General features: G+C 35.1%; 1 protein-coding gene across 1 annotated transcript in view; it reads right to left on the bottom strand.

The window, feature by feature from the left end:
- Nucleotides 1–16,317, bottom strand: part of DCC (DCC netrin 1 receptor) — a 948,035-nt gene that overhangs the window by 354,016 nt on the left and 577,702 nt on the right. The window contains exons 13-15 of the mRNA XM_028479946.1: nucleotides 15,907–16,055; nucleotides 14,103–14,241; nucleotides 7,557–7,606 (exon numbers count right to left, since the gene is read on the bottom strand). Of these exons, the coding sequence (XP_028335747.1) occupies nucleotides 7,557–7,606; nucleotides 14,103–14,241; nucleotides 15,907–16,055 (338 nt within the window). The remainder of the gene's footprint in view (nucleotides 1–7,556; nucleotides 7,607–14,102; nucleotides 14,242–15,906; nucleotides 16,056–16,317) is intronic.

The raw sequence follows: 16,317 nt of genomic DNA, 5'->3' as shown, positions 1-16,317 counted from the left end.
GAGAAAATAGTTGCAAATGAAGTAACTGACAAAGGATTAATCTCCAAAATTGACAAGCAGCTCGTGCAGCTCAATAACAAAAAAACAAACAACCCAATCCAAAGATGGGCAGAAGTCCTAAATAGACATTTCTACAAAGAATTCATAGATTCCCAACAAACACATGAAAGAATGCTCAACAGCATTAATTATTAGAGAAATGCAAATCAAAACTACAATGAGATATCATCTCACACCGGTCAGAATGGCCATCATCCAAAAATCTAGAAACAATCAATGCTGGAGAGGGGAGATGCAAGAGGGAAGAGATATGGGAACATATGTATATGTATAACTGATTCACTTTGTTGTAAAGAAGAAACTAACACACCACTGTAAAGCAATTATATTCCAATAAAGATGGTTAAAAAAGAAAAAGAAACGGAATTGAGCTATTTGTTGTCAGGTGGATGGACTTAGAGTCTGTCATACAGAGTGAAGTAAGTCAGAAAGAGAAAAACAAATACCGTACGCTAACACAGATGTATGGAATCTAAAAAAAAAAATGGTCATGTAGAACCTAGGGGCAAGACGGGAATAAAGACGCAGACCTACTAGAGAATGGACTTGAGGACACTGGGAGAGGGAAGGGTAAGCTGGGACAAAGTGATGGAGTGGTAGTGTATATATGGACATATATTCACTACCAAATGTAAAATAGATAGCCAGTGGGAAGAAGTAGCATAACAGAGGGAGATCAGCTCGGTGCTTTGTTACCAGCTAGAGGGATGGGATAGGAAGGGTGGGAGGGAGGGAGATGCAAGAGGGAAGAGATATGGGAACATATGTATATGTATAACTGATTCACTTTGTTGTAAAGAAGAAACTAACACACCACTGTAAAGCAATTATATTCCAATAAAGATGGTTAAAAAAGAAAAAGAAACGGAATTGAGCTATTTGTTGTCAGGTGGATGGACTTAGAGTCTGTCATACAGAGTGAAGTAAGTCAGAAAGAGAAAAACAAATACCGTACGCTAACACAGATGTATGGAATCTAAAAAAAAAAATGGTCATGTAGAACCTAGGGGCAAGACGGGAATAAAGACGCAGACCTACTAGAGAATGGACTTGAGGACACTGGGAGAGGGAAGGGTAAGCTGGGACAAAGTGATGGAGTGGTAGTGTATATATGGACATATATTCACTACCAAATGTAAAATAGATAGCCAGTGGGAAGAAGTAGCATAACAGAGGGAGATCAGCTCGGTGCTTTGTTACCAGCTAGAGGGATGGGATAGGAAGGGTGGGAGGGAGGGAGATGCAAGAGGGTAGAGACATGGGGATATATGTATATGTATAACTGATTCACTTTGTTATAAAGCAGAAACTAACACCACTGTAAAGCAATTTTACTCCAATAAAAATGTTAAAAAAATGTTCTGTGTATTATGACTGAGTACAAATACCAGTGTGAAGTTTGTGAGTGTAAATATTATTGTAAATGCCAGTTTCTAATTTATCTTTACATGGAATCAATCATCTAAGGTCTCGTATGTCTCCTCCTTGTGTACACTAAATTTAAGAAATGTACCATATTTGTTAGGGGAGGACTCCGAGCTCCGGTTCCAAGTAACTCAGTGGCCAAAGTGTATTTTACGAAGGATTTCGTATGATTCAGAGAGAAACAAACAAACAAAAAATTCTTTTTCATGAGCTACCTAAGGCCTTTTTACAACACACAAGAGGGAGATTAACATTTATAAGCATCATGGTGTGACAGCAGAACTGGTTCCAGAACACCTACGCGAACTGTGCCGTTTCAGAGAGGTTGCCATACAGCAGGAAACAGTGTTAACGCAAGTGCTCTCTGCACAGCCAAGAGAAGACAACCCCAATTTCAGAATAAAAAAAAACAAAGACATGCCCCCGCAAAAAAAACAGAAGACCTGCAAATTAACATCATAACTGAACTGGCTCTTTGTTTTTACTTCTTCCAGTTTCTCCTCTTCTCCTTATTTTGACAATTTTGCTCACAGTGGCTACCAAGTGAATATCCCAGGTGGGAATCAAATGCAAAAGCCTCACTCAGCTATCCGCTTGGCTGTCACTTCTGTTGATTAGAGAATTATCACTAGCCCAATGACAGAAGACAGAGACCTCAGTCAAAATCCTTCCTGCATATGTATATATATGTATAACTGATTCACTTTGCTGTACAGAAGAAACTAACACAACATTGTAAATCAACTATACTCCAATAAAAAATTAATTTAAAAAAAGAAATAAAGTATTTCGTTTTTTTTTTTGCGGTACGCGGGCCTCTCACTGTTGTGGCCTCTCCCGTTGCGGAGCACAGGCTCCGGACGTGCAGGCGCAGCGGCCATGGCTCACGGGCCCACCTGCTCCGCGGCATGTGGGATCTTCCCAGACCGGGGCACGAACCTGTGTCCCCTGCATCGGCAGGCGGACTCTCAACCACTGCACCACCAGGGTAGCCCCTGAAGTATTTCTTTAACAGTCAAAGCTTAACTGAAAAAAAAAACCCTTCCTGTCATACCACATATTCAGAAGCACAGCCCTCTGATGCTACCCAACAATACAACACTTAAGATTCCCCCTGTATTATTAAAATAAAAAGTAACTAATTAATTTTTAAAAGACATTAAAACTTCTGGGGCCAAAACCGTCAGTTTGTTTCCTGAAGGTGGAAATTGCTATTTTACTTCTCCCTTTGGGTGGTTTCTGGGTAAAGGGAATTTGCATGATTGCTAAACTTGAGTTATTTAAGCATGCCAAATTATGTTGAAACATGGGGAAATGAACACTTTAAGATATCAGGAAGATAACCAGTCATATCTTCTACTATTGCAGTAATGGCATCACACACTATTGAACTGTGAGTGACTAACTGGATATCCCCTTCCAGGAGTGAACAAAATGACATCCACATAGATTATGGATAAGAATTTCAACAATAGAGAAGTGTATGGTGATATAATGAGAGGAATCCAATATTCTGTGTTTAAAGGTTCTAAACTTACATAATGATCCATGCCCAGTGATATACTGGATTTAGTTTTTTCTTATTTGGATTTAATATTTCATTCCTTGCAATCACCCTATAGTGCTTAGTTGATAAATACCTGGCCTCGTGAGTGAAAGTCTAGTCTACTTTAATCAGTATACCTGTGCCATTTTCCCTAATTTTGTAAAAGATAAAATGATTGAGAAAAGGTATAACAAGTAAAAATACAGTCAAAGATGCTTAGAGCCATAAGAGATTTTAGAGATTATCTCTCCAGCTCTCTCATTTTATCAAGGAGGAGAAAACGTCAACTTTGAAGAGTTATAACTGATTAAATGTGGTTAGATGAAAGCTGAATTTTCTCTCGCATGTTTTCTTAATAAACTGTAAGTTCCATGAAGGTAAAGACTGGGTCATGTCCCTAGCATTATATTTGTGCACGCACACACACACACACACAGAAGTGTATGGTGATATAATGAGAGGAATCCAATATTCTGTGTTTAAAGGTTCTAAACTTACATAATGATCCATGCCCAGTGATATACTGGATTTAGTTTTTTCTTATTTGGATTTAATATTTCATTCCTTGCAATCACCCTATAGTGCTTAGTTGATAAATACCTGGCCTCGTGAGTGAAAGTCTAGTCTACTTTAATCAGTATACCTGTGCCATTTTCCCTAATTTTGTAAAAGATAAAATGATTGAGAAAAGGTATAACAAGTAAAAATACAGTCAAAGATGCTTAGAGCCATAAGAGATTTTAGAGATTATCTCTCCAGCTCTCTCATTTTATCAAGGAGGAGAAAACGTCAACTTTGAAGAGTTATAACTGATTAAATGTGGTTAGATGAAAGCTGAATTTTCTCTCGCATGTTTTCTTAATAAACTGTAAGTTCCATGAAGGTAAAGACTGGGTCATGTCCCTAGCATTATATTTGTGCACGCACACACACACACACACACACACACACACACACACACACACACAGTAGATATAGAGTAAGTACACAGTAAAGGTTGAAAGAATAAATGAAACTGAGGCACAGAGACTTTTCAAGATCTCAAAGAGCTGCTAAAAGAGCCCAAACACCTTGAATCTTAGTATACTGTAAATGGTCTTATTCTGAGAACTTCTCTATTGGAACATAGGAAAACAGTCAAGTGCCAACTTAAAAAGCTCTTTGCATTCTACAAGCTTGTGTTTATATGACAGCTGACTAAGTTGTAATATTTATTTCTTCAAATAATAATTAAATTTCAAAGTAAAATCTTAAGAAAATTATCCTTATAAAAGGTTTTCCTAATAAAAAGTCCCATTTTAAAGTACATACTGTAAATCACTATTTTCCCTTTTCTTGTGAAGATTTTATTTCTTGTAAAAAAAATATTTAGTAGGAGAAATAACCACCTCATCATAACCATTACCTAAAAATAATATCTATAGGTCAAGCCATTCCTTCAAAACAAAATTTGTGTTCACAGGCAGTCTGCAGAAAGGGCATCTAGTCTGTTTTGTGATTACAGCTTTATAAAGATAATCCAGTATAATGGGTTTTCAAGAACAATACAGTACCAAAAACTCCTTTGGTTCTTTTATCTGAATGTATAAGGACTCCTCTGTTTTCATATCCTGTAACATGATTTCTTGGTCCAATTGGCTAATAGGTGGCCATAACCATAATAAATATCTATAAATGATAATTTTATACCTTGTATTCACTTCTCGGTTCTATGTACAGAAATCCTAGCCATCTGTGTGCAAACACCAAGACATTTTCTCATTGATTGCCAATAAAATGGCCAATTATGTTCCATAATTACAGATACGATATAGAATAATAACTTAAAATATGACTGTTCCTTCTATATTAAATAAAATTTCCAAGTAAAATGAATAACATTAAAGTCAAAATTCTATTAGTCTAAAAGAATACAACACTTATTCAACTACAATGTTTCTTTTTTTACAAATTTTTTCCTTAAAATGGTAATCATCTGGGGCAAATATTAGTATATTTGAGAGCTTTTCTTTTCTTTCAAACAAGAGACAAATATAAAAATAGCATATTGTTATTGTTTTTCTCTGCACCAACATATTGGGAATGATAAGACAGTGCTTTGATCATCCAGTTCCTTTCCTCTTGGTAACAATCCAAGAAAAATAATTTATAATGCCTTAAAAGCTAGGAAAGAAGGTAACAGAGGGAGGGAGAGGAGAGCAAGAAGCTTTCTAGTGCCTGGGCCTGCTGTATTCATTCTGAAAAGCTAATGAACAAGTTAAATTTTCTGGTAGTGCAACGTTACAGAGATAACTTCAGGAAGATAGAAGCAGGGGTGTTAATATTTGGTTGCTGCAAACACTGCAGATTTTAGAAGAGCATGGCCTGTGATATTAGATTATGTGTATGTGTGTGTGTGTGTGTGTATATATATATATAAAATCAGTTGAAGCTGCAAACACTGCAGATTTTAGAAGAGCATGGCCTGTGATATTAGATTATGTGTATGTGTGTGTGTGTGTGTGTGTATATATATATATATATATATATAATCAGTTGAAAAAGTCAATTTTGCAATCCAGGAATTCCCTCCTACAAGAGGGTAATAAATTCATAGTCAAAGACAGTCAGCAACCAGGGTCATTCAATAATGCCTTATTCACATTCCAGAAGAAAACATTCATCCTTTGCTAAAATAGACTTTTTATGGGATACGAGCATACACACACAAAATAGCTTATGTCAATTTCTATGCTCTGTCCTGAAGGAAAGATGTAAATCAGGTGAAACTAATAAAAATGAGTCATTAAAACAAGAGAAACTACAATATGGTCTCCCAGTTTCGTTCATTAGCAACCTACGATAATTATAAAAATCTACTTGACTTTGATTTGGCAATCTGTTAATTAGAACAGTACATCTGTAAAATAATGTTGTAAATAATAATGTCATCTTTAGGGTGATGTCTATTTCTCATTATTTTCCTTTAGCTCATTTTCTTCCCTTAGTTCATTTATTTTTCTCCCTTCTAAGTTTAAATTTGTTTTATTCATTCTTATCCAATTAGTGCCTAAAATTATAAGAGGATAACCATTTTAGAGACATTTCACTAGGTCCAAAAGGTGAACTCATTTGACAGAGGTAAATCTGATCAAAATCACAAAATATGGCTTCATCAGAGACTTTTGCAAAATATGGCAAGAAATTGTACATTGAGTAAAGTAATAGCTACTGATGCTGAGTTAGATCCATTGCATATGCTATATTACTACTTCCTCATGTCAAATCAATAAGGGAGGAATTAACATGCACACTGTATGAATATAGAGAAACTGAAAGTTTACTGAGGTTCGAAACTTTTCTGACATCGTATACAGTTACTAAAAGAGGAAGCTAGGATTAAAAATCAGAGTATGACTTTCTCTAAGACACATATGATTTTCCTGTTGTCTCCTAGAGCTTGGAGACCGGTTAGGCCAATCTCCTCACTGAGACCCAGGAAGAGTGAAATTATTTCTCTGAGAGCACACAACCAGATGATGACAGAGGCAAGCCAGGCCAATCTTACTTTTGCTTTCCTCTACCGCGTGGTTTTTGCTTCTTTCCAAGGCTGAGTGAGACACACTTGAAAAAGGAGATATTTCTAGAAAACTGGTTCTGGCATTAACTCCTTATCTTCAGCTATACCCAGCCTAATTTAAACCCTTTTGAAAGTTGTATCAACTTTTCAGGCCAGGAAAACATTAATCACTGATTAATACTGCTTCATACAGATAACCTTATCAGACCTCAAGAACAGCCTTCCATGTCTATATTCATAAGAGAAGAAGAGGAATGAGGATGAAATATTCAATTCAAATTAAATCTACCAGGAAACAAAGTCTCTCTTTATCCCACCCCTTGTAATTACTTTTTTCATTCCTACATTCAATTGTTCCATCTAGCACATTATGTCCTATACAGTAAGTCCCCCACATACAAACGAGTTTCATTCTGAGAGCACGTTCAAAAGTCCAATTTGTTCGTAAGTCCAACAAAGTTAGCCTAGGTACCCAACGAACGCAATCGGCTATATAGTACTATACTGCAATAGGTTTACAATACTTTTCACACAAATAATACATAAAAAAAAATGAACATAAAGAACACATTTTTAATCTTACAGTACAGTGCCCTGAAAAGTACAGTAGTACAGTACAACAGCTGGCACACAGAGGCACGTTCACATCTTTGAAAGTTCGCAACTTGAAGGTTCGTTATGTGGGGGACTTACTGTACTGATAAGTATAGGTAAATAGACAACTTTGTTACCTGATGGAATAGCCTTTAATCATGATAACATTTATAAAATCAAGTGTACTAGAAGCAAACAACTGCTTCATTTAATTCATTCAAGTGTGGTGGAAGATGTGCAATTAATGCCACTCACTGTGTTGTTCTGGAACATTTCCTCACATGGAAGCCACCATCCACCCCAAGCAGTGGATGGGTGATTGAAAGTTACACATGTATTGGTAATGAAGTAGTAAACATTTCCACAACTCACCCTCGAATTAACTACCTCCAGGGAGACATTCTGAGGCGGAGCACTTGGCACTAGAAGAAATAAAACAAGGTGAGAACGTTATTGCCAAAGTCACGAAAGAGAAACTCCAACCCTCTTTGAAAAGAGAAAGCATGTCTTTTCCACTGTTCATAAGGATAATTAGGTAAGTAATTCCAGGTGGCACTTCAAAATTTTCCTGGAGAGATGAAAAATGACTGCATTTGTTTTTCTCACTTAGTGGCCCAGTTATCCATCTAGGGAGCCCCCAAAACTCTTAGGCAAAAAAGCACCTGCCGTGATACTAAATACTGCCATTTAATTACAGCTTTCTGGTGATAACCTTCCCAGAGGAACCAATAAAAACACACGGGAGATTTCCTAGAGTGGTTTTAAGGGCTTAAGATATTGTGCATTTCAGGACCTCCATGGTTTTATGATGAAATATGTCATTCTAACGGTCACTCTTGTTGCTTAATCCCTTTAAATGCAACCTTTATTATCCCCTAAAAAGTGAAAAGAAATACACCCCTTTTTTTTTCTCACACTTTGTAATTAAATCTGTGTCATAGATGCAAGCAGGTTACCAGAGAGCATTTGGTGAGCCAATTCTATTAACAAAGGAGCAGTTTATTTTTCTTCGTGGGTTTTCTAGGTATTTTGCTTCTCTTACTTGCATTTTGATCGTTCCACTCCTTCATGGAAGGAGGAAGAACACATACAGCTTTCTTTATAATACTTCTAATGGATATTTACTATATCAAAAAGTGAATATTCTATCAAGTTAGTAATTCAACGATAGCCATTCACTGAATGACTGTAATATCTCAAGTACTATTCTAGATGTCTTGGATGAATCATATAAATAAATAAATAAATAAATAAATAGTTCTGTCCCACAACAGTAATATAAGTAGCATTCAGTAAATGCTTAATATATATAAATCAGAGTATTCCTTATCTTTTTTCATGACAAATTGATAAATTTAATACAGGAGAAAGGCTTTCAGCATCTTCAAAAATTTAAGGGCCATTTTTCTTATGTTCCTCTTCTTTAATTTGAACTTGGACAATATCTATGTTTTCCTGGGGTGCTTATATTTACCCTGAATTTATTTATGTCCTACTCTGATTTTGCCTTCTCAAAAGTAATCACTATGAGGGCATGATATATGTCTGATTAATCTTTAAATCCTCCAAACTGACATTCAATTAATATTTACTGACTCAATAATTAAATGAACAAATGGCTACTTACTTAAATATTAGCTCCTGGACCTTTCTGGACATGATAGGAATTATAATCACTTATTTTGTTTGACTTTGATAAATAAGTGATAAACATGATAGGAATTATAGTCACTTATTTTGTTAGTACTTGTTAAAGGTTATTACCAATGTAACTTGTGGTAAAATGTTTATCAGAGCTTGTTTTTCATGAATTAGGTCAACAAGCATTCTTTCAAAAAAATATTTCATTATTTAGGAGATAGACTTTATTTTTAAATTTCATTTAATTCTGCTATGGTTTTCTTATCAAATACAGAATATAACCTTCACAGGAACCAGGATTTTTGTCCTTTTGATGCTGCATCCCCAATATTGATGTGTGTTAAGCACATGGGGCACACTCAGCAAATATATATTGAATGAATCAATTAATAGAAAGATTATAAGATTATAATAAAATATTTTTCCTACTTAGAGTTTTGGTAAACAAATTTGGTCACAATAAAAAAAAAGTTTATAATTTTGCAATTTTATTTTTTAAATTAAGGTATAACATATAGGAAAGTGCACAAACCTTGAATGTATGACTGGATAAAGTGGGGTGTGTGTGTGTGTGTGTGTGTACATCCCCATTTAAACACCACCCAGATCAAGATATGGAACATTTTCAGTAACCTGGAAAGCTCACTGTGTCCCTTCTTAGTCAATATCTTTCTGATAGTAACCACTACTTATTATGACCTCTAACTCCACAGATTAGTTTATTTTGAGCTTACTAAAAACAAAACCATAGTTGTGTGTTTTCTTTTCCAGAGGCTGGCTTCTTTTGCTTACTTCTTGAGATCCATTCATATTGTTGCATGTAGCAATAGTTTTTTGTTTTGTTTTGTTGCTCCATAGTATTACAAGATACAATTATTCTAATTTATATTTATCTGTTCTACTGATGAATGGCATTTGGATCAATTTCTAGTTTGGAGTTATGAGAATAAAGCTGCTATGAAAATTCTACTTTTTGTCTTCTGCTGGACAATTGCACTCATTTCCTTCATTCATTTATACCTAGGAGTGGAAATACTGGTGGGGGGGAACCCCCTATGAGGGTTAAACATAAGTTTTAATGGATACAAAGTTTTCTAAAGTGACTGTACCAAGAAAAGATTAAAGATAGGCTGGAAATAAAAATAATTTGTGTGATCAGAAGAACTGAAAAAAAACTGATGTTCTCACAATGAGGAAGAATTTAATATGACCCACATTCAAATCACTCTGTAAAGCAGTAAAAATTAAAACAGGTACAAACTGAAAAAAAAATGCTATGTTCTAAATCATATAATTGCACAGCTTCTGAAAAATATATTCTTTAAAAGCAAAGATTGGGAATAATGTCTTAATATTAGGTGATAATAAATCACTTCTTACTCATGAAAAATATTTCTAGTTTAGGTTTCATATGATATTCTAATATTTGTATCATATTATATTTTACTAATCATATTACACACACTTTTGACCAATTAAATAATATGAAAACATAGAATACTGGAGGAAAGAGAAGGTATTTAAATTTATCATACATTTTGTTTTAGGTACTGTGCTAGTTGATACGTAACCCTTAAATCTCACTTTAATGAAAGTTTATAAATGGCATTTAACTTCTCATTTCAGAAAGCCAAGAATATATAAGAACAATAATAAACTACCACAATTTGATAATTTTCCATATTAGGAATTTAAAGCCATCAAGTCCCAAAGGTGGACTTGTAACAATGGTGTTAACGAATTTTGCCTATTTTTTACAATATAAATCTCTCTTACTTTTCACTGATGGCACACTGGCTATTCTTGCCTTACACAGTCAGGAAAAAAGTGGACAATTTTTTTCTACAGTATTTTTAGTTATTATTCTCTTCTTACTATCAATTTCCGTACTATTTACAAATAAACAGATACAATAGATAGGATTAGATGTTTGGTGGAAGTGAGTGGAATCCACATTTATCTATTGGGACTTTTCTTTATTTGTCTTATTTGACAACGCTTCATTGTTTCATGAGGCAGAGGGGAAGGACATAGTTCACTGCTTTTCTGTTTGAAATGTCAAGTAGTTTATCAATTACAATAGGTTCATTAAAGCCAATCAGAGGCATTTGGTCTGGAAACTCCTCTCAATGTGGTGGAGCATGCTGGTTTAAGCACATGGTGATGAAGCATTCTGTAGAGTAGATTAAGTTCTCAAATTTGTAAATGAATTGTACATATAGTCACTTGAATTCCTCCCCTTAGCAAGTGTGTGCTGTCCTGTACACATAATTAGTGGACTGGAAAAATTTATATGTAGCTCTGAGCTTTTTTCTTGAAGGACCTAATATAGGACATTTATTATACAATAAGAGAAACAATATATTTCCACACTGAATCCCCCTTCTTTACTTACTCGCTTGTATGACCTGGCTCTGCTGCTTACTAGCTTTTGTGACCTCTATCTTAGTTTTGACATCTGTAAAGTAGGGAAAAATACAGTGTTGTGAAGTGTGTGGAGAAGGGCCTTGCACTAATAAGTACTCAATAAATATTAGTGATAATAGTAAGAAGCACATTCCGATAGCTAAGCCTGCCTATGAAATTTGGTCACTCTGCTTTTGAACACAGGGCAAGTTGGCATGGACACCAATAAATGTTAATTAATTCATAAAATCTGTTAGTAACCTATTCATGTCAACTAGTTCCAGAGACAGTGCTTAAGAACAAACTGGCAAAACTACTTACAGTCTACACTGAATATTAGGCTGTCTAGATTGATGTTCTACAATCCCAACGGTTTGAAGAAGTGGAACACTGTAAACCAATTATATGCTAGGTGGAGGAATCTGAACAAAAAACAGTGTTTCTTCCCAGAAAAACAAAACAGAGCTAAATTAGACATGACAGCTCCTCAGAATAAAATCTTTACAAGTATCCATTTACATGGATACTTTGGGGATAATTAATTCAGAAAAAAATTTATTTGCATTTTATTTTTGCTTTTATTCAATTTTTCTATAGTCCCAATATAATTTTTTTTTTTTTTTTTTTTTTTTTTTTTTTTTTTGCGGTACGCGGGCCTCTCACTGTTGTGGCCTCTCCCATTGCGGAGCACAGGCTCCGGACGCGCAGGCTCAGCGGCCATGGCTCACGGGCCCAGCCGCTCTGCGGCATGTGGGATCTTCCCGGACCGGGGCAGGAACCCGTGTCCCCTGCATTGGCAGGCGGACTCTCAACCACTGCGCCACCAGGGAAGACCCCAATATAAATTTTTTATGGTAAGAATTTCTCTGGCCTTATAGGAAATATGGTGCTCTCTATAACACGTATATATTTACACATAATCATATGTTAAGTTAGTCACACAAAGAGGAAGTCCTAAAGATGAGTCTATACTTACAAACATTTGTACAGGTTTGGCTGAACTGTCTGATTAATTCAATAAATATTTACTGAGTTAGGAGGGATACAGAGATGAATATAACATCATTCCTCATATTAAGGAACATTTAGAATAATGAGAACAAGAGACATTGGCATAGATAACATTTATTAAACATTTAAATATATGGCATGCCCATGTTTTAGGTGCTTATATGGATTAAACATTTAATTTGCACAACATCTCCCTTTGATAACATCCAGAAAGTCAAGGAGAACAGGGCTTTGTGACTTACAACTGGGAAGCAGGTGACTATTAATTGTAATTAAATTCATCTGTATGTGACCTCAGCATGCATAGCTTCAGTAGAGAGAAGAGGACATCAGACTGAGGTACAAGAGATGAGTTTATTGTAAAGATGAAAGCAGACGAGGTTGAAGTACCCACTCCTAGGGGCCCCTGAAGTTCATGTGTTCTCTATCAAATGCATCTGATAGAGGGAAGCTGGGGTCCGTTGCAGAGTGATGCTTGTTGGATTAGAGTCATGAAATCCTTTTATTTAAGGACAGGCATTTTCTAAATCCTAAATGTTTCAATACTTCTAGATAATAATTCTTGGATTAATGAGTAATAATCTATCTTTCTCACTTATGACATTTAAAACCAAAGTAGAGAATAAGGCCACAGCATTACAGTTCAGTGTGTGAATGAAATCTACATAAATTATGTAAAATATTCATTTTCATTTGTTTTCCTTTTATTTTTATAATTATAAGTTGTGAAGTAATTTATTCTGCCAATAAATATTCTGTTCTGTCTTCAATAACAGAATCAGATGGATGGGCTTAAGAATTACATTAAAAATTACACCAAAGCAGTGTCAGATATAAAGTATTATTTTACATTGAAATTGCAAATGAACATTACTCCTGTGTCTTCTTTGCACTATCCTTAATAACATGCATGCCCTTCCTCATTTCACTGATATTGTACGAAATATCCACACAGATACTTTCCTAGATTGAAGCAAGGTTGGATCACTCAAGGAATCACAAACTAAAGTCATTTTTTTGAAATTCGAAAGATCAATAATTTATAGAATTACACATACCAACATGGAAACCGCTGCTGAAAAGAAATAGCTTGATGCCTTTTTAGTATTCATGGAGGTCACATCTCTGCATTTCTGCACCTGCCTGAATTGTCACTGGCCCCATATCATATACTCTGCTGTGCTTTATTTTCACTTTTCATTAAACTTCCAACCTTTCATTATCATCCATTTTTAGATCTCTAGTTTCCTCTGCTACTGCTTTGTCAAATTCATCTACTTCATTAAGATTTCTTTCTCTTTTTTATGGCATTAAAAATATTTCTAATCTTTCATTTGTTAGGCAAAGTAAAACTAAAATATAAATTTTCATATTCAGTTTTAATACTTTCAATACTGGATTATTTGGCCTAAAACTTAATGATTTTTTTTCAAATTAAGAGGTATATGGAAGAGGACTGTCCATCATTTACACTTTTGTAATGTGTAACATCTACCAGTTTAGAAGGAGAAACAAAAGAAAGATGCTGATATAAACTGGCCCACACACATGTACAAATGTGTTTGTATTTATAGGAATAAAGGAAAACACACACAAAGAAATGATTCTGAGCTCTTAGGCAGCAGTCACACTTTGAAGATGACTAATTAGGACATCCTGATTCAGAGTGTATACCTTTTCAAAGTTTACATTTGACTGTAATAGACAGTTTGAGTGAATTAGCCAAATTTCTAATGTATGCTAGTATACTCCATGAAGTTTTAGTTAGGAAACCTTGAACATGTAATCTATGACATATATCCAATATTATTTCATTATTATAACAACTATGTGAGTCAAATTTCACCATCTATAACTTACCATCAGAAAGCGTAACCACAGTTATATCATCAGTAGATACTCCTGGCCCGTAGCGATTGTAAGCTAGGAATCGAAGACTATATTCTGTGAATTTTTTCAGGCCTTCCAGTTTATAAGATAGTCCATCAACCTCTATACTCTGGAGACATAAAACACCAAAACCGTCATTCAGGAGACATGTAAAAGCTGAAATGGCAGCCATTCTGTGCTATCAGTGAATTGGATGTTAGACTCTTACTCACAAAACTACACTTCAGCCTTATTATGAGTTGTTATAAAACCTAAATTGTGACACACACACCCCCACTGAAGACCAAACCACTCTGTAGACACCTAGTAAAACAGCACCATGCTATCTTTACAGTCATTAAGTTCCAATTTGTTTAACACCACCCAATACATTGAATGGTGTGCACTATTAATGCCCACACCAAAACCCTGACAGGCAGAAAGCAGCTTGTAAATCCACAGAACTGGAGAGTTGCTCTTGTACCCAAAATGGAATAATTTACCAAGAAACAATAGAATTCTTCCTTCTTGTGCTGAAATATACCTGGATTCTGGAAACTGACAGATACTTTGCTACAATTGTTATGGATACTTTGCTACAATTGTTATCTCTCAAAATGCTGTGAGGTTAGTTGGAATTGTTTTCAGCAGTTCTCAGATGTAGAAATGAGGTAATGGAGGTGAAGGTCACTGAGAAAATCAGAGCCAGTTCCCTCCAGAAGATCCATTACATAGCTCTTCCCAATTATCCTCACACTCTATCTTGGGTGACACTATTTTTTAATTTATTTAAATGAATTGGTAAACTGCATTATTGAAGAACTAAAATGTGTAGGAAACGGGTAGAATAGAAAGGTGAAAATAAGAGCTAAATAGCATGGGAGCAGTAAACAAAAAAAATGGAATGAATGATTACTTAGGAGGATCTCAATAATTCTTATGCTATAACTTGGAACTTGGAACTGTTCTGAATAGAACTAAGGCAAACATTTTATTTTAATGAAAAATATCTATCATGCAGTGTATGTGGAAGCATGAAGACCACACTATAATGGGCAAATTTCACAACACATCATAAGAACTTCAATATCCCAAGGTCATTTCTGGTCTTTCCTATTTAACTACCCACTTTGTCTATGTATCTTTTTCCACATGAACTTGAGAATCTGGAAGTAAACAACTCAGTAGTCATATATATGTCACAAAATAGAATAGTTGAGTTTCATGTGTCTCCCTTAAGACACATTTACTCTTACTTTACATGAAAATCTAATTTGTCTATTTTCCAATGTCTGTGCTAACCACAGATTAGAAGCAAAATGGAAGGTAGTCTTCAGGAGTAAAGTAATGCTGAAAACAATGAGAAGTGATAGGTGACGGTCCCATGGTGGGGAAAAGACAGAAATAACATCAAACATATGAATGAAAAGAGAATGAAAAAAGCAATTTGATGGAAGTTGCTGAATATAAGATTGATCATCCCTTAGGATAAGGACTGAAAATGCAAATACTTTTCTGGAACCAGATGGGCTCGTTCATATGTGGTTACACTGGCCCAGACCACAATATACTCAAACAAAAAATCTGCATCCTTTGTATTAACTTCATCTCATTGCCCATTTGCTTCTCTTACCACCCGAATTCAATTAAATTGCTTAACATTTTCAATAACAGTTACTTTAAAACTGATCAGCTCTCCAATTACTGTGCTGGATATTGGCTTATATCAAGAACCTGCAGATCTCCTGCAATTTCTCCGATAGGCAACAGGAGTGGGGCCCATTCTCTTGCCTACCTGTTCCTTCCCCGTGGACATTTCAGTGCAGAACAATCTGTAACCTTGTACTGGACCATTTGCATAGGCAGGGGGTTCCCAGGTAATAAGAACTGAGGTAGGTGAGGTAGATACGGCTTGCAGATTTTCTACTGGCCCTGGAACTTGCACTGTTTACAAGAGAAATTGATTAGTACAAGAAGGCCCTCTTTCTCAAAACAAACAGAATTTCATCTTTTACAGTTCAAGGAAATTATAGCACCATGTACTATTTTTAGAACCATATGGAATAAGAATATAAAAATATAGGATATAAATAGAAAGTTATGAAATTTTAGAATCATTTCATTTTAAAATTCAGAAGAGGACTTATATTAATCTAAATTACTTATTTCATTTTACGGTTGAGGAAACTGGTCAAGGAGTATAAGT

Source organism: Physeter macrocephalus, chromosome 19 (genome assembly GCF_002837175.3).
Source record: "Physeter macrocephalus isolate SW-GA chromosome 19, ASM283717v5, whole genome shotgun sequence".
NCBI lineage: Eukaryota > Metazoa > Chordata > Mammalia > Artiodactyla > Physeteridae > Physeter > Physeter macrocephalus.
Note: the sequence above shows the minus strand (reverse complement) of the source record. Positions and strands in the feature narration are given on the sequence as shown.